Genomic DNA, 19,504 nt, shown 5'->3' on the forward strand with positions numbered 1-19,504 from the left:
GGGCTCGGCGGTTCTGTCTTCATGGGGTCTGCGCCCTCGAAAGTACACCATCTGCCTCGGTGACCAGAGAGTGAGATTTCCAGTTGTTACCTATTCTTAATTGTCGTATTATACTTGGGATCTCACCCATTACCAGTGTCGAACAATAGCTTAATGTGTTGTTGCACTCAAAATACCCGGGCGAGCAGCCACCTCAGCCAGGAGCTGACACCCAGCGCATCCATTCCAGTGGTCTGTAAGCAAAAGGCATGGGACAGGTGGTATAAGCATCTTAAAAACAAACGTGCCCCAGTCAGGAAATTATGTAGTAAGGAAAGGAAATTTGGGTTTAGAAAACAAAAAACAATCAACCGCATCTAAAAATAGACCTAATCAGCTTTGAGATCCTGTTAAAATATAGTGATAATACATGGTGTCACTTAAAAACAAAGTGAAGACTGCTTAGGTGTTTTCATTTACCTGAAAGTCTGGACTTCTCAATCTGTCTGTTACTTCTCAATGCGTAACAGTTTTACGCATGTTTTGGGCATAGTTACAACATCAGTAATGCCTATTACTGTTATGTATTATTAACCCTAAGCCTAAACAGTGTTTGGGATTTATTGCTCTGCTCTAAGGGGAGATAATATTCACGAGATAAATCATAGAGCCATTCAACAATGTACGCTTCATATGGCATTCTTCTGCTTGGTTGCTCTCTTATCTTTCTCTTCCTTTCCCTTCCCAGCCCGCTTTCCTTTCCCCCAAGAAAATGGAGCTGTGTCTGCACTGTAATGATTCCTTTTTTTCCCTTTGATTCAAATTAACTTGAGGAGGAGGATGGGCACAAAGAGTAGTTAATCAGAATCTTGTTAAGCAAGCCTTATCAGTCACAGGCATTCAATGAACTACCATAAAACAGTTATTCTCTTTTCATAATCATCATAGACTGTCCCTTGCCAGGGATGACAATAGCTCAATAAAGCATCCATCAAAAACAAATTAAATGTAATGTAGTGTTTCATACAATACCCAAGGCTGTGGTCTTGCCAGCACTTAAGCACATGCTTAATTTCCAGCCTGTTAACAGTAGAAGTATTTCCCAGATTATCAGGAATGAAATCGATGCCCAAGTGTTAACACTTAAGGTTGAAGATTGTGGCCTAAATTTGTGATATAATTATGTAGATAAACGTGTATTGCGTCTTAGTAGTTTCCCTGTGTATGTCAACAATAGTGAGAGGACGAGACAGCAAACAAAGAACACTGTTGAATGCCCAGAGGGTGTTCTTAATTGGTCAGTGAATAAAACAACATGTATTTTTCTTGATGCTTCCTTTGTTGGTTTGGTTTGGGATTTTTTTTAAGCTTTTTGAACTTTATTAGCATAGTTACAGTGTGTTTATCGTGTTTCAGGATAATGATGCAAGTTTCTTTTAAGATGAAGTGTGGGGTTTTTATTTGTAGGTGTTTCAAGTGCTTTAGAAGTGTGTACTTATTTTAGGGTGGTGTGTAACCCTTAATAAAGAGACTTTATCATACTGTATGCAAGTCTGACACGAATACCCCATTGTCATTTAAGCAGAGCTGTATTTCTTGGGAAGAGTAAGGTTCTTAGGAGGAGATGGTGTATTTAGCTGTGAAAGAGGCTGATCTGATTTAGAACCTGGGTTCTAAATAATTTTTATAGGATTTTATGTGTGCCATCAAGATCGGAATCATGGTAGTTAGGTCAGCTCGCTAGACATGAGATGAGACATGAAAAAAGTCTCAATAAAATAGTTCAAAGTTCTGTCAAGCCTACTCTGTGTTTTCCATCGGAAGTGATAACAGGAAGGATGTGTTTTATAGAATGCATTTTCAGAAAAGACACATTGCCCAATTTGTATTGCATAGCTTAGACTCCTCCTCTGGCAGCACACTGAAAGTTATGGAAGTTGCAGAAATCTTAACTTCAGAAGTCTGAATAAAGACATTTTGGAGTTAAAGTTTTCAAAGTGTCATTCCTGATGGTAATTTAACTGTGATTAACATGGAGAATTCTTCAGAGACACAACAGTGAAAAGAGACTGGTCTGTGGGATGCAGATTGCTGGAGCCAGTGGGCTCCCACATGACCCAAATTTCTGAAATCAAGAATGCTTGCCGTACATAAAGGACTCCTTAAAAGAAAAACAACATAGGTCCGATGGCTAGTTTATTTTTTTAGTTTAGACAGGTACATCTCAAAAGACGGGAGATGTCTTTTTCTTGGAAAATAGTACGGTTCTATACATATCCTGAAATATTCACTTAAGCACAAAATCTTCTAGAGTTGGTTACGTTGACAAGCGTTCAGCTGGGTAACACGTGGCACTTTGTTGGCAGGTCTGCAATTTGACTGTTAAGTAGGCATTAAGTTGTAATTACATTGGCCAGATTCCATTATGCAGAGTTTTATTCTGCCCATGTGAAGTTTTGTTTATCTTTGCATTGCAATTAATAGCACTTGCACAGCACCTTAGTGCTGCATCCTCTACTCTAGAAATGTCAATGCTTATAAATACTGCTCTTACGAATAGTGAAAACAGTTCTTGGGCAAATATCTCACTGCAGATTGATGGCTGAGGTGGCATTAGTGCCGTGTACGTGGCATTATTGGCATGTACTTTCCTTGTTGACTTTTTTTCCCTCTTGAATAAGTGGATTTGAGCTTTGAGATTCTTCTTATGAAGGACATCGACTAATCATTCTGAACTGTTGTAGCCTACAGTTCTGTCGTGTCTGGATTTGGGCTCTGCTGGAAGAAAAACGTGCAACAGCTGCATTGCTGCTGCCTCTGCTACAGTTTTTTCATGAATGAGTATGGAAAAGATCTTCAGAAATTACAATGCAATGGTTTTCCAGTAACACAGATTTTAATCCAGCTTGCCCATTTGTCTTTATTTTCTCCTAAATTGTAGTAAAACTGAGTGGGATGATAACAAAGGAGAATGGCAGTTTGTGGTATCAGGTGATAGAGGGGGAAGAAACAAAGACTGGGGGGAGGGGACACAACACAGAAAAATAGGAATTAAAAGTAGCAGCCCCACTTTTCCTTAAAACGAGAATCCCTGTCATCTGAAAATCTGAGTTACATTTTTGGAGGTGGGAAGGGAAAAAGTCGAAACAGCTGGCCTAGGGTTAGGAGAGGACTGAAGCTGGCGTGTTTTGGCTTCAAAGTGCTATGAATCGCTGCTTTGACTTGTGTGTTATAATGCTGTATGTTTACAGCTTTTGTTCAAAAAAATTAGCAATGGCTGAAAAGAAAGAAGGAAGAAAACAAGCACTCCTATTCTGATCGAATATGTATAGGACAAAATAATACCTGTTAATCCTTTTCTCTATAGAAAAGTTGGTGTCTTGTGGCCATGGCAAATCTCTGTCATCAGTGCAAGAGTTGGACAATTTCGTATTTATTAGTCACTGAAGAAAATACAGATGGAGTCCTAAGAGCAAGTGTTTATTTCCCCCCTGTCTACTCCCACCCAGTGGTCTGTTGAATTCTGCTAATCTGTGTACTTTTTCTCTGTCCTACTGCACCTGGATTTATTTTAGGCTAAGTATAAATGTTTCAGGAGGATGGATGAGGATTACTTACTCTGCTGCCATAGAACATCTTCTGATCTAAGGTCCTGAGAGTCACCAGGGAAAGGAGAAAGATAATCTTGCACATCTTGCGATTCAGCCCAAGCTTTGATGTGTGCAGATCATCTTCAGAGCAGTTGCTGATGTAGTTTAGTGTCTTTATAATATGAGGAGAAGTGTGAGGAATGGAACACAGGTCCATGTAGTGTCCTTTTTGACATAGCCTCTCAGCTTGAAAAACAGGCTGCAGATGACAAATGTGCTTAAATTTCTTCTTATCTGAAAACTGTATAAACTGTTAGGATTTATTAGTCTTCTGTGAGGGATGGTGTTCTGAAAATCTAAGTTCTCAGATGTAAGAGCAAAGAAATAAACTAGACATTAATTTTATGGAAATCAAAACCTCCTTTAAACAGAGGAACATAAATCTTTGTAATGTGTTTGTCTGCACATGAAATAACTTGTCTTGTTAGTGATAGTCATCATTTACTCTGTTCTGATTTTCCAGAAATGTTGTTTACATTCCAGTGTTGTCAAAGGAAATCATCTTGGGTTGTGCCTGTCTTCTCACAACTGTGATCCAAGGGGGAAAAATATGAGTGAAATTTCAAACCACAAATATGCTCTGGCCTTTTGACATCTACTGAGTGGTTCCAGGGAGTAAGAGAACCTGAGTAAGTCGTACTTAGGTAGAGATGAGAGGGAGAAGGAAGCTCATGGCCATGCTAGTTTTAATAGCTGAGTTCAGATGTCTTCATTTTTAATGTATACAGGCCTCTTCTGCTGCAGCCCCAGCTGGAGGTTGAATTAACTGGGAACTGCATCAGTGTACTGAAGGGAGTTCAGAACGCACTGTGCTCTACTTTGATTTGAGAGATAATGGTAAAAAGTGAATCTGATCAGGGTTTTCCTTTCACTTCAGTGGCTCTGGAAGGTGCCTGGGTTTGAAGATCTCGGTGTCACTTTATGAACTCATATAGGGCACAATTTTGATAGGAATGCCTACAAATTCTTCTCAAAAACGTAAAAGATGTTCATTTCTACTAAGTGTATAGTAAGTGTCTTGATTCATTTGTATAATCTTTTCCTAAATGTATAAGGAGGCTTAAAATGCCTGGGTTTTGGCTGTTTTTACAAATGAATGTAAAAGTCAGTTTAACTGCATCTTTAAAAAGTTGTGCTTAGGATACTGAAATTTTCAGTGCTTGAGTTGATTTCTCTTTATGATGAAGTGTAATAGTATTTTCTGTCAGTCATCTGTTTTAACATTTTAACAGAATCCTGACTCTGCAAATGAAGGGATGAAAATAGGATGAAAAATGGGGATTAAATTGCAGGGGAACCTTTCTCAGAATGAGCTCAGGTAAACCGTGGCAGTCTTGCTCGCAGGGAAGGTTTTTTTGTTTGGGATGTTACGAAACTGTCCCACAGAAAAGGACAAAGCAATAGATGGTAAGGAGCAATAAAAAAAAACTTCTGGTGCCAGCCGCTGCCTGTACAGTGCATCACATGGCCCAGCAGAATCATAAATGATTTAGGAAGAAAAAAAAACCCTAACAGAGGAATTAACATTGATGTGAATGTCTGTAGCCTCTCTGGCTGCTTTACTCTCTGTGCTGTGAAGAGGATCACTTGCCCTCTGAGTTGTGCCAAGTTTAAGTTGCTGGTAGGAAATACTACATACAAAAGCATTACTTTGAAACGCCATTGCTGCAGGTGGCTGTTAGTGTCCATGGCACCTTAGCACGTGTGGCACACAGTAATGATGGTACACGTTCGCTCATTTTCTTTATGTGCATTGTAACCCATTTTGTTGCTGTTAAACCAAATCTGTTTTGGTACCAAACTTGGTAGCATCATCAGTGATTTACAATTACTGTTACAACCGGACCATATAAGGGGACATCAAACCACAGTACATCAATTAGGTACATGCATGCACTGCCAGTTAGTGAATAGTTTTCCATGAGTTATCTGATGTTTTATACAGATTTTTAAAATAAAAAAAAAAAAGACTGAACATGGAGAAGGAGTTAATGTAATCTATATGAGGGCTGTTAAGATCATCTGGCTTAATTTGGGCACATGTTTTTAAAACTGTCTAACTGGTGAGTGTGAGAGCATATTTCTGCATACATATGAAGAATTTAGACTTAAAAAAAACCTCAGTAATCTCAGAACTAACAAACTACGGAGTGCTTGTGGTCATTTTGCTTTTGGTATCTTATGTCTGCATTCTTCTCTTTAAAAGTGTCCTCAGATAGGAAAAGCAACAACCCCATCTAGAAGGATAATTCATTAACCAGTTGATTTTGAAAGTTAGCTGTGCATACTGTTGAAAATTAACAACTGCTTTTTTTATTCTGGTGTAATAACATCTATTTGACCTTGTGTTTCCACTTAACGTGTTTTCTTGTGATATTATGATTTTACATCATAAGTGATAATGGAGGTGTTTATATGTTTATTGACCTTAAGAAGCATTATGTCTTTAAATAGTATCTTTGAATTCTACGTGTTCCTGTAAATCCTGTCTGTTTTGTGGCTTCTGTAATCTCTGTCTTTGGCCAGTGTGAGAATAGGTACAGAAAAGCTACTGCCAGTCTGAAAAGATATCCTGGTGTTTCCCTGTTATTGACCTGCGGTAGTGTGGGGATTTGGAGAATGAAGCCTTACTGATTAAAAACACTCTTACAGCAAGAAGTTTTTGAGGAAGTTTGTGTGAGTCAGTGTAATATGCCAAATGTTTGTTTCAGATATGCTTTTGTGAAGCAGGAACGTTAGACAGGTCTTCCTTTCCTGCTTACAAATAGTAGGTCTTAATTTTACATAATTGAAAATGCCCATCTCCATCCTTCTGTCTTACGATTCTTTGAATTCTGCTACCTCTGTGTATGTTGGTAACTGTATGGGACTTGTGAATGCATGCAGACTAAGGGCTCCCTTTTCCTAAAATGACAGTGTTGACATTCATGTACTTCATCCTGCTGTGCTTCACCCTGATGTTCCCAGTCCCTCGATTGGAAGAATCTCCTCAATGGTGCTCTGAAGTTTAAGTCATTTTGTAGCCATGCAGTGGTATGGAAATTTTCTAGCCAAATCTTTCAACTTCTTTTCAACGTGGTTTTCTCCTCTTTCACATGAAATTCAAGCTGCTTTGTATTCTGCCAACGTGCCTGCATTGCTGTCATTTCATACATGCTCATTCCTCACTCTTGTTTTTCTTTGCTCTCAGTCTTGCACCTGTTTTCAGCCACACATGTACGCTTTAAGCAGCTCCTTGTGTGCCTGGTGCTTTCCCCTTAGTTCCTCCTGTAGTTTACTCTTGTTACAGAGCTGTTCCAGGAGTTCGTAAAGGAATGCCTTTTTCCTTTGTGTAGACAGAAAGTTCTTGGGAAAATTGACTTGACCTGTTGTCACATCTTTTACATTGTATCGCTGTAAAATAGTGAAGACTTTGCAATATCTAATTTTTGAGCCTAAATGAGTGTTTCCCATGTGTTTAAAATTGTATTAATTTTGCACTTTTCCTATTGTAGGAGGTTGGTGAGCCATTCAAAGAGGAGAAGGCTGTTGCTAAATACTTACGTTTCAACTGTCCAACAAAATCCACGAACATGATGGGCCACCGAGTTGATTATTTTATTGGTAGGGTTATTTTAAACAGAGAATCAAACTTTCTTCTTCTGATATCATACCTGGGAGCAGGAGGGGTGTTTTATTTCTATTATTAATGCTTTGTGTAGTAAGTACTGATCTTAACAGTTTGGTTTTGAAAACTTATGTAGGCATTGGAGAGCCATAAAATTAATCTTATCAGCCTGAAGTAAACACAATAAACTTCCTGCTCTGTGATTTAATGGTGTGAGTTGTCAAGAGTGCTGTATTTCAGAATAGTGGCTAATCTTACTTTAAAGATTGAGAAGATGTGGAACATCAGCTGAACTGACTGAGTGGTTGGTTTGGCTCAAGGAATGTAGACTAAATGTTAAAATAAATGTCATTAATTTTAATGTGTTTTTAATTCCATTTTCTCCTCTAGCCTCAAAAGCTGTGGATTGCCTCCTGGATTCTAAATGGGCAAAGGCAAAGAAAGGAGAAGAGGCTTTATTTACAACCCGAGAGTCTGTAGTTGATTACTGCAACAGGTAGGACCTAGCCTAATTCATCAATTTTATTGAGTGTAGTTGTCAAGATGTCTCAGTTATTTAGGAACCAATTTCGCTTAGGCTTCTGCATTCTAAAACATTTGTGGTTGTAGGTAAAAATAATGATTGCATCTTTATTACTGTGTTTGAGGGTGGAAACAATGTAGTTTCATCATCTTTGTTCTCTTAAGCTCTCTCATGCTTCCATTATGCTGCTTGCGGCAGCAAGATGAACAAAATGATTTTCCTGAATGTTATAGTTATTTTAAGTTAGTAGGATCAGAGCTCCTGGAAGTCTCCTTCCCATGGACCTAGTCTGCCATCGTGGCAGAAGCTGGGCTTGGAGGTTGAGTTGATGCCTCTCAAATGATCTGTCCCTGCTGCTGAGTGTACCGAGTGCTTTGTTTGGATGAATGGCATATGCTGACTGAACACATCTGGGGCAGACACATAGGGTTAAAAGGACTGTCTGCACTTGGACACCTCTGCGAAAGCTACTTAAAAATGAAGAATATGGCTAATATTTAGTCTCTTTTTTTCTGGCTTCTTTAGATATCTATCCAGCAAGAGAAGATTCCCCCCCCTCCGAGTTCCAGGGCTGATTCTGTGTTTGAACTTTAATCCTTTTGCTGGTTTCTTCAAGAAAATATAGAAAAAACCCATTATTTTAATGCAAGCAGAAAACTAAGTTTTCCTTTCCAGAGTCTCTGGACTGAGGAAGGAGTATGTGTGTTTGTTCTTCAGTTACTAAAGCATTGGATGAGACAACAGTTGGTTAAGTCCTTCAGCTGCAGCAGTGTAAAGAATCCCTGTGTAGTGTGCAAAGGAAATCAGTTCAACCCCCTGTTCTCTGGGACTGACTTTTATCACTGGTATAATTTTGTGCCCTGATGATCCATTCAGCACCATACTGCGTCTGCGTTTGGTTTCTCCTGCTTGCTTCTCTATTGCTAATAATGCTAAGGCCGTCTTTGGTCACTGAAGCTGTTTTCAGACTTGTAAACATTAGCACTACTTCTTGCCTTTTGGAAGGGATGGAGGAATATCTTAATACAAAACTAGTCCCTTCAGTTTAAAAGACTGATTAGGATCTTACTCATCTTAAAAACAAGTGCCTTCACTCTTTTGATGTGGCTATTGCTTGTTTTACCTGCTCTGTCAAACAAAAAAACCAAATAACAGGTCCTGCTCCTTCATCCCATGTCAATTGCATCAATCAGTTGCATATTTAAAACAAGTTACAAACTGAATACACAACTCTGCTTCAGTCATGCTATTCATGATTGTATTAGATAGATAATCTAGTATGTAATTGAGTGTAAACATTGTTACTGCAGCCACACTTAAATGTCTCATTTAACTTTTTTCAAGACTTCTGAAAAAACAGTTCTTTCATCGAGCGTTAAAAGTGATGAAAATGAAACCTGACAAGGATACAAAGAAAGAAAAGGAGAAGGGAAAGGCTGAGAGTGGGAAAGAAGAGGAGAAAAAGAGCAAGAAGGAAAGTGGCAAAGATGAAAAAACTAAGAAGGAGAAAGAAAAGGAAAAGAAAAAGGATGGTGAAAAAGAGGAGTGTAAGAAGGTAAGTACTGTCTGTAGGAGAAAAGACAAACTTGTCACAGAATGCATTAACTGATTGTGATGATTTCATTGGCTTAAAAGTATGGTTGGTTGGTCTAAAACATGACATACCTTTTTGCCTATTTTAAGCTCTAAAATATGTCTCTGGGTTTTTTTTAACTTTGGAGTTGTTCTGATTTTGATCTAGAACACAAAAGAGGCTTCAGTTGGGCCTTTGTGTACCTCACCTTCCAATGTGGACTGAGTTAATTGAGCTGCGGCGGGCAGTGATGCTGTGTACAAGTGGACGTTAGCATAGAGCAACACAAGCGCACGTGACCCAGTGTCTCAAACCAGTGCATCTGCACATGTGAACCAAAACAATTTTGTAATGTTTGGTAATGAGAATGTTTGGAATGAAATATTTGATACTTGGTGCTTGTGAATAGCTCTGTAACAGCAGGCTGCTTTTGTGTATGACAGCTCCACTGCTGATCTGCATAATGCCTCGTTTGCGCAGACTTCTGATTTACTTTCCTTAAAGTTCAAACTGCTATACTGTACAAATTTTCATGTGCTTGTTCACATCTTCTTTCCTGATGTTTTTTTTTATTAGCAGAACAGAATTCCTAAATTAAAATGTTAGGAATCTGCAGGAGAAACTTGATGAAGGGATGTGTATTTTCTTCTATGTACAGAGGTATGAATCCAGTGAGAATTAGGTTAGTGCTCAAAAGTTATTCCAGACACTCGTAATTTCAATGGCACGTTTAGTGAGAGGTACAGTCCGTGTTCAAAGGTCTAGATCTCAGAAGAAAGCTACATGGCTAATAAGAGAATTGGAAAGAAAACAATCTTGCTGGCAGTCTAAACATAAAGCCAGTATAAGATTATCTCACTCTTGAAGTACTTTAAAATGCTGTTTGTTAAAGTTAGGCACTCCACCAATGAATGCCCTGTCATCTGGAGAGTTACATTATTAAATGTAATGTTATTTTTTAAACTAGCCATTAATTATTGAATTGATATTTTAGTGGATTATATAAGCCAGTGGGTAGTAGCTTGAACAACAACACAGGGCAAAAATTAGAAAGGTAATTCAAGCAAAAAAATAAGCAAAGAGAAGGAGACAGGGAAGAGGAAACACAGGATGCAAAAAGAGACTGAAGAGGACAGAATAAACAGGCAGAAACAGACTCTGAAAGGATGCCCGGGTGGTAACTGCACTAAGGTACCAAATCATTCTAATAAGCATAGTGATTTTGAAGTGTTGTATCCTCTTCTTGATCTGCGTGCAGACTTTCTGTTAATATCAGCAGAGCTTTGCTGTGCATTTGAAGACATGATGTAATGGTCAAGTCGGTCTAGTCCTTAGATACTGACTAAAAATAAATTTTCTCTTTCCTTAAAATTTTCCTTTATTTTTGAGGTACCCAGTATGTAATAAATGAGAACAGCATAAAGCATCTTTACTTTAAAGTGTGAACATGATCTTAAGTTTGTGAGAAGTTATCAGACTCAATATGTAAAAACACTAGAAATTAAAACCTTCTGAATTTTAATTACCTTTTAAGTATATATAATTTGTATTTGTCCTCAGGATGAGACCCCAGGAACACCCAAGAAGAAGGAAACTAAGAGGAAATTTAAACTTGAGCCACACGAAGACCAAGTTTTCTTGGATGGAAATGAGGTAAGATTTCTGGGCACTTTCTGACTTTTAGTGGCAAGGCACCATTGCAGGATAATGGGTTAATTTACTGCACTTCTGCAAACTCTTTCTTGATATGTTGAAAGAAAAATTAATGGCAGTGTGATGGCTGATCTTGAAACATTAGTTTTTTAGATATTTGCAAGGAGGTCAGAGGGAGATAAATGTAGGACAGTGACTTAACAAGAAAAATCTAAAAGTGAAACTTAATTGCCAGTAGTTTACACCTTAGCAGCCATGAGGTGAGATGTTTGCTCTCGGGGTGTGATGGGCACTGGAGCAGGCTGCCCAGAGCCATTCTGCAGCCTCTCTGTATCTTTATTTATACATAAAAGTTCTTGCCTTGCTCTTGTTTCATCCCAGCTCATACAGAATCACACCTACCTGACCCTCCCTCTTGTCTTTTACATGGCGTAACCAGGATGGCGTGCAGCAGTCGAGATGAGGGTGCAGTGCTCTATCTGCAGTATAACAGTATTTACTTAACATCATTTACTTTTTTGTTTATTAATAAGCTGACATTTTTTAAGAACTGCAACTCCCAAGAGCTTTTTTTTTTAAGTAGTAGCTAATTTAGAGCCAATCTTTGTGTATTTGCAGTAGAGCTGTTTTTTCTCTTCATTATTTTGCACTTACAAACGCTGAATATTACACATGATCTTACTGCCCAGTCACCAGTCATGATCCTCAGTTTGTGTGGGCTCACAGAACAGCTGAGTGGCAGCAAAGCTACACCTGCTTATAGTCAGCTTTCACACCCTGGGAGAAGTTCTTGTTGCATCACACTGAAAAAGTCTATTCAAGGTGTGTCCCCTCCTGGTACTTTGGATTAACACATACATCTGCTAGGAGGGTTGCTGGTTTCTAATAATCAGCAGCTTCTTTTTGCTGTTAAAAGCTGAGATTCAAACCATTTAGTGAGGGGAAAAAAAAAAATCCTATTTCTCTAGCTCACAAAGTTCTGCTCTTTACCAAGAAGATTTTTTTTTTATAAGGCTGAGAAAATCTGATTCAAATGGATCCACAGTTCTGGAACAAACATTTGTTACAGAGTGTTGCAACTGCAGACATTTAGATAACAGTGCACTGTGGAACAGATGGTACAATTACACTTACCTGAGGCCATCAAATGAGGCTTAAGCTGAACTGAGCATTTACCTGGTTGCCTTTTTCCATATGTTCAGTCTGGTTTTTTTGTCTTGTCTTGTGTTTTTTTCTTAAGGGTATATTTTCAGAGCTAGGTGTATTTTCTGTTTCCACTTGGTGGACCTGAGAAACTTTTTTTTTTTTTTTACAAAAGCTTTTGGCTTCATGCTGAACAACATGAATGAGTAAAGAAAGATAAAACCAACCCTTGATTCAGTGATATTTCTGAATCTTTCATTTCCCCATCAGTTTTACTGTCTGATTGTTTTCCCCAGGATTTTACGTCACCTCTAAGTTACTCTGGATACAACTTCTTTCATGAAGTAATTCTTTGAGAGATCCAGTCTGAGATTTCCACGTTTTCTAACACAGTACAGAAACTCCTTCCCTTCCCTCTTCCTCCTGGCTGGAAGCCTCCAGCACAGCCAGCGCCCTGCCCGGCTGTGTGCGGTGTCCTGTCTCAGCAGTGCGGTGTCCTTAGGCCTCCTGCCATGAGGCTCAGATTGCGATCAGCACACGGCCAAGGCAGGCAGCGCGGGCACGCAGGCGTGCAGCCCCTCGGCTGGCTCTCTCCTTTTGCACCTCTCTCACTGGCAGAAACCTGTTTCACGTCCTGTTTGAAGTGTAGCCCTGCCTGCAGTACACGACCCCTCGCCCTGCTCCTGCCGATACGGTACTGGCCGCAGCAGGGCCCTTTGTTCAGCACCAGGTATTGCAGCACGGCAGTAAGCATTTGGATGAGGGAATAATGAAATCGTTTATCAGAGAGCTCGTTTTCCAAGTGTAAACCAGATTATTTCTGTTGTAGGTGTATGTGTGGATCTATGACCCTGTTCACTTTAAAACATTTGCCATGGGACTTGTGCTTGGTAAGTAACGGTAGATATTAGTGAGCACATCATAAATGTAGGCATAGTATCAACAGGCATACCTGCCCTTGGGAAGGTTTGTCTTTTTCCTGGACAAAGCTTTTGCTCTTCAGTTTCAGAATGTTTTGATACCATTTACATTATGTGAATTTTGATCTCGGGATGGAGGGGGCTACATGTGTTAAAAACAAACAAACAAAACCAAACCTGAAATGTGCTTTAGCAAATGTTTGAACTTGCACAAGTTTGCAAGCTGTTTATTTCTGTGCTTTAAGCTAACGAGTAAGTTGTCCAATGGGCAAGTGTGGTGGGTTATATTAAAAATGTGGAAGATGTAAAGGAATTATTTTAAACTATGAGTGATACCTTTCTGACCTTAGAGCTCGTATTTGTGTAGCATAAGCCCAATCAGTTAATTTTATTTTTTTACTCTAAATTAGTATTGATGTTAACCGACATCAGTGAGCTAACAGATCATTGTACTGCCGGTCCAACACCCTTGATCTGTACATTCCAGCTTCCTCACCCTGAGAGAACCTTTCCTGAGAATCTGTGTCATCCCTTGGGGCTGTATTCAGGCCTTTGACCAGTCCTTGGGGGCACCATGATCTCTATCTCGCTCCCTGCACCCATGTCCTGCTGTTCTGGTTACAGGCAGCTCACCTGTTTGCTCCTGCCCTCTCCTCAGAGGTGCTCTCCTTGCTCTGTTGACCAAGCACAGCGACTTAGAGTTGCTGGATGTGGTGTCTCTCTACCCAGTATAAAAGCAGAAGTGGGACTAGACAAGGTTTCAGTCAAGGCCTAAAATACTATCAGTAACTCATACTGTGCTAAGCCAGTACCTTGAATAAACGGTAAGCCTAGAAGCAGTATACACATACCAGGAAAACCAAATTGTGCTGCTCATGCTTTTCTTCTTACCCTTCCATTTAGTGATTGCTGTTATAGCTGCCACGCTGTTCCCGCTCTGGCCAGCAGAAATGCGTGTTGGTGTTTATTACCTCAGTGTAGGGGCAGGCTGTTTTGTCGCCAGTATTCTTCTCCTTGCCGTTGGTAAGTGTTGGTCATTGTCATTTTATCAGCAGGTGAAGTCTAAAAGGGCAGAGACACAGCGTGCGTCTCAGATGTGGTCTGGGATGTGTCACTGTCTCACTTCCCAGTGCGTTGTTAGCAATAGCCAGACTGATTTCTTGTCTGTATTTCCCTCTAGCCACTGGGTGTCAGCGTTGTGCCACTGAAAGAAAGAAGGCACAAGCTTCTGTCACCTGTTTGTGTTTCCTGTATAGAGAAGAGGAGTTTAATGCCTCCCTTAAAAAAAATAAATAAAAGGGGATAAACCAAGCCGTACATAAGAACAGATTCAGTGGCAAGAATAGTGTAACCAGGATTTTAAAGCTTTCTTCAGCTTGTATTTCTTTAGCAGAGGGGGTAAAGTGGTAAATCATAGATAAGAGATGTGGTTAATGGGGTGGGGGAGATGTGGTGAGAATAAACTATTCTGCAGTGCTATTCCAGAAGGAGACGTTTTTCCCCAAGGTCGTCCCTGTCCCTGGCTTTGGGTGGGTGTTAGTAGTGGGTTTTTCTTACCCCATGGCTGTACAGTGTGGATGTTTATAATAGAGCCCAAAATTGCTCTTTTCTTTTTCTGTACAGCTCGCTGCATTCTCTTCCTTATCATCTGGCTCATCACTGGAGGAAGGCATCACTTCTGGTTCCTGCCAAATCTTACAGCAGACGTGGGATTCATTGACTCCTTCAGGCCCCTGTACACACACGAATACAAAGGACCAAAAGCAGACTTAAAGAAAGAGGAAAAATCAGAATCCAAAAAGCAGCAAAAATATGACAGTGAGGAGAAATCGGATAGTGAGAAGAAGGAAGAAGACGATGGGAAAACAGAAGCAACGAGGAATTCAGGAACAGACGGCTCAGGAGGAGAGCGACATTCAGACACTGACAGTGACAGGCGTGAAGACGACAGGTCCCAGCACAGTAGTGGAAATGGAAACGACTTTGAAATGATCACAAAAGAGGAACTGGAACAGCAAACAGATGAAGGGGATTGTGAAGAGGAAGAGGAGGAAGATACCGAAAGTAGGCCTTCACATGAGAAGTCATAACTCACTGTGGTTTTGGGACTAAGTATGTGCAAATGGTTGGATTTTCTTTGTTGGCTGATCACCAAAACATAGACCATACAGTAGCATCTTTGTTTGCTGAAATATACACGTTACCAAACAGTTTTATATCTAGTTCCTTCTTTTTTTTTAACCATTAACTTGATTACTTGGTACTGCGTTAATCATTAATATCCATTGACAGAAGTTTTATCAATCTGACAAGTTTTCTATTGATTGATAGAGTGCCCAGATCGTCCTCAAACTTCCTGAAAACCATAGGTTTCTGGTACTTGCAAAACTGGTCAATTAGTTTAGCTTCTCAAACTTGCTTTTGTAAAACAGGTAAAAGTTGAATGACCAAATCTCAGATTACTCCTAGTTACACTCATTTGATAGCTAGTTAGGTAAAGCCCTTCTTAGCCCACAGCTTTCCTGATATTTTTCTTGATTTTATTTTCAAAAGGTGGTGAAAATTTTCCTAAGAAAATAGTTTTAGCAGAAGTATTTTGCTGAAAATATGAAAAGCTGGTAGTGTTGAATTTGGCTGCAGTGTTCTCTGGTTCTCCAGACTGTGGGCCAGCAACTGAGGAAATCCAAACTGGTTTTGTACATCTGGTTCAGAGAAAGATGTCATCTCCAGCAGGTGAAGGAGGCAGCACCGTTTGGAAACTATAGCTGTTTTCTTTCTCCTGCTCCATCATAATTAAAAAAAAATGTATTCTGTACATAATTTAGAAATAAAGCAAACCATTTACTTTAACTGCTACTTATTATTTTAGAGATTTGATCCAGCATTCAGTTTGTATTATTAAAGCCATTTTGTGGTGTATCTATTGGAAAAATGCAAGTCAAGAGGACCTCACAGAATATTTGTGTATGATTGGTAGCTGTTCCACAAGAGCTTTAGTTTTGTGCCAACATTCCATGTATTTGAGTAAATTGATCTTTATTAAATGAAAGCAAACAACATAGCTGTATGTATGCCTTAATGTTAAAACTTTCTATATTCTGGAACTGGAATACTTTTTAAACCGAAGAGGCAGGAGAGCATTTGTCTGTTCAGAAATAGAGGTAACTCAGAGCTAATATGAAGTGACCGTTAATAATTTGTTTATAAGTATCTCAGAGTAGTTTGCACAGTTTCTCTTGCACATCCCTTCCTGCTGGACACTTGGAGGATTCACCGTATGCTTTGGTTAACTGAGCACTGAAGAAATGATGACTTGGCATCGTTTCTCTAGGTGGTTTTACCAGTAACTATACACTCGGTTTTCTCCCAAACCCAGAGAAAGATAAGGTTAAGCTTGATGTTTTAATAACTGACTTAGAGAACTTTTTTTTCTATTCTAAATTGCTTTGCCTTCCTTCCAGCATTGGCATTTTGGATGAAGATGCTAATTTTTCAGATTGTGCAAATCTATACATCATTCTGGGTGTGTTGATAATCAACGAATCATTGATATGGTGTACTTGCTTCTTAAATCTCCTGAATATTTACTCCATAAGGAAACAGATAAATTGGATCACTTTTTTTATTAATATAGCTAAAAATTAAAGGACCCGTTACCAAAACAGATTGACTCCTGGACACTTGTGTGTTATCACTGATTAAAATTGCTAACGAAGTTCTGTTGCTGTCTTCAGTACCCTACTGAGACACGTGTTATGTGATGATGAAGCATCTTGACCAACAGCTGCCTTTTTACTCCTACCAACAGCTGCTTTCAGATGCTCTTTACACCTTGCTCACAGAGGCTCCTTGCCTTTGTGCTTGCATTTCCCATCTTCATGCCAAGTATTGAGGACAGAGCTGCCTGCCTTTCTGTGCAAGGATCTCCCACTCCTTGGCACTGCAATTCATGGTACAGCTCACCTGAAGAGCTGATACTGCATCTTGTGTGGTAACTCCTGCTGTTTACCACCCAATGCAGAGTTACAAAAATCTGTTCTGTACTGAAGACACCCTCGTAGTTCATGATGTCAGAGCCCTGCTGGTTCCAAGGGAGCGAAAACAAGGGTGGCTGGTCATAGCCATTGACAAAGGAGAGCGTGGCTATACACTGAACACGTGCACTGGCACCGTGTCTAGCAGTGCTTCACAGCAGGCAGCTGAGCTACTGCCACTTTTTGAAGAAATGAACGTGGAGGATTTCAGTTGTTTCAAGTATGTTTCATTCTAAAGGTGAAATAACAACACTGCTGAGAAAATAAAGTTGAAATAGTCAAATAAACCTTTCAGTGATGTTGCCATCTGCTTCCTGTTAAGTGGATGTGTACGGTCCGCCAGTGCTACCCACCTGCGGCCTGGGGATGTGTTGAGAGTTCAAAATTAACTATCAGAAATTCGTACTGTCACCTTAATAGAGTTCCACAGACACAGAAATTGAATAAGCCTTCAACTCTTACACTTGCTGTGCAGTGAACAACTGGATTAGTGGGGAAAAAGATCTTGTTGCACCTGGAGCTGTGCTGCGGTTAAGGAAAGGGCTTCGTGACCCATTACTGTCATCTAGTATTTTCTACAAATATTCCCCAAATACTTCAGAATTATTTTGGAATGAGGTAACGAGAGAAGTGATTACAATATGCCAGTAACAGTAAAACTGTGAGTGGGCTTAGGGTATCCTGACAAACACTTCCAGAAAATCACAAAGGTACTTGGCCAGGTTTAGTTATTTAGCAGGCCTCTTTTCCATCAGGTATTTCAAAGTTGTTCTTACTGAGTTTGACTCCCAGAGTCTAGGGTGACCTTATGGGAACAAGTATATATGAATATATATTTAGTGAAGTTATTTAAATAACTATTAAAATGTCCTTCCTGCAATAAAATTTTATAGTGGTCTTACTGATACTCCCAGTGTTTTGTATACCCAATATCATTTTCTGATTATTTTTCTTTGCAAGAAAATATTATTCCTAACTTTTTTTAGAATTCAGTCATTACTGGCAAAACATAAATGAGTATTCAATGCAGATCAGTACTTAGCAGATGTGGTACTCTCAAGTATGCTCTGCTCTGGTTCAATAACCTCAGCTCACTTGCGGTGTTTTGGGGTCCTTACACAAAGGCAAATCATTCTCTAGCAATTAAGAAATAATTAAAAATTATTCTTTGACAAACTTGGCGTATTTATTTATCTTTGGAAGTGTTACAGCACTGGTGGGGATGCTTGTGACAATAAACAATTTTTGAATAGCAAAGTATCTTAATAGCAGTGGCTCGGGGAGCATTTACTGTCACTTGCTGTGTATCATACAGCAGATTTAAATATATATATTTTATAGGAGATACACACACACACACACACATATATATATATTGTTCATTTAGGCCTGTTTCAGTTTCTGTTTGAAATAATACCAGATGGAGTGCACAGAGCACCACACAGCATGAAGGGCAGATAAAGAAAAATGGAGAACATCTCAATCCCTCAGTCAACTCTTAAATTGCACTTTAACCAGGACTTGCCTTCCTTTTGTTAGACCAGGGGACAGGCTGACAGAAGCATCTGCTTTATGTAAACACTAAATGTAGAACAGTGGAAAATACACCTGCCTGGCTTAGCCCTTTCTCTGCCTTCCTGCAGCCACCTGCATTTCTCCCAGCAGGTAACAAGCTGCAGCACTCAGCTCTAAGAGCCTCCTCACAGGGGAGGCTCCTCTCAGCAGCTCTGGGAATATAATTCTTTTCTAATAGGGTCACAATGACAGCAAAGTACTATTCAAGCCTCACAGTTGGCATCAAAAGCACTGGGCAACAGAGAAACATCCTCCTCCAGCTGCAGTTGTTTTACCAGTGTCAGAATCCCTCTTGGATCTGTTTCAGATTCAGCCCAGGTGAGCCCAGTTTACTGAGCAAACCCTTCTCATCTGCCTGCCTGTTGTGCCCTGCCTTTGCCTTCCTCATGCAGTTGCTGAGCCGCTTACCCCTTGCTATCCCCACACCACAATCCATATCCTCCAGCCACAAACAAGCAATTCACAAAATGAAGTACACCTAAATACACCTGGAAAAAAACCAAACCACTGTGGAAAGGCGAAGAATCAGCATCTACTGTTTTCCTCCCTGGAGATGCCACAGTGAGGACAGAACACTGGCTTGGGTGTTCCAGAACCTAAAGATCTTGGTGGACCTGACTGTGTCCTTCCCTTCTTCCCTGTTCCCAAAATTTGCCTTATTCCGATCTAGGTGCCCTGTGTCACTAGGCACGGCCATTAACAGTAAAAGACAGCATTTTCAAGCAGCTCTGCGCCCTGAGCTCCACAGAACAGACACGGGCTCCAGGCTTGCTGTGTGACACCTGGGCTGAAGGAGCTCAGGGCTTTGGCTCCAGGCACCAGGGAGGTGTTGAGTCTCTCAGCCAGA

The 19,504-nt window shown here is 39.9% G+C and overlaps 1 protein-coding gene across 1 annotated transcript; it reads left to right on the forward strand.

Moving 5' to 3' along the window:
- The first annotated feature begins 3,252 nt into the window (after positions 1–3,252).
- Positions 3,253–16,258, forward strand: SEC62 (SEC62 homolog (S. cerevisiae)). Its single transcript, XM_010179134.1, has 8 exons — positions 3,253–3,282; positions 7,124–7,232; positions 7,627–7,732; positions 9,104–9,314; positions 10,893–10,985; positions 12,958–13,018; positions 13,952–14,071; positions 14,672–16,258. The coding sequence occupies exons 1-8, from the start codon at positions 3,253–3,255 to the stop codon at positions 15,136–15,138; spliced, it is 1,197 nt and encodes a 398-aa protein (XP_010177436.1). The 3' UTR covers positions 15,139–16,258.
- The last annotated feature ends 3,246 nt before the right edge of the window (positions 16,259–19,504 follow it).

Source organism: Mesitornis unicolor, unplaced genomic scaffold, assembly GCF_000695765.1.
Source record: "Mesitornis unicolor isolate BGI_N332 unplaced genomic scaffold, ASM69576v1 scaffold19752, whole genome shotgun sequence".
Classification (NCBI taxonomy): Eukaryota; Metazoa; Chordata; class Aves; order Mesitornithiformes; family Mesitornithidae; genus Mesitornis; species Mesitornis unicolor.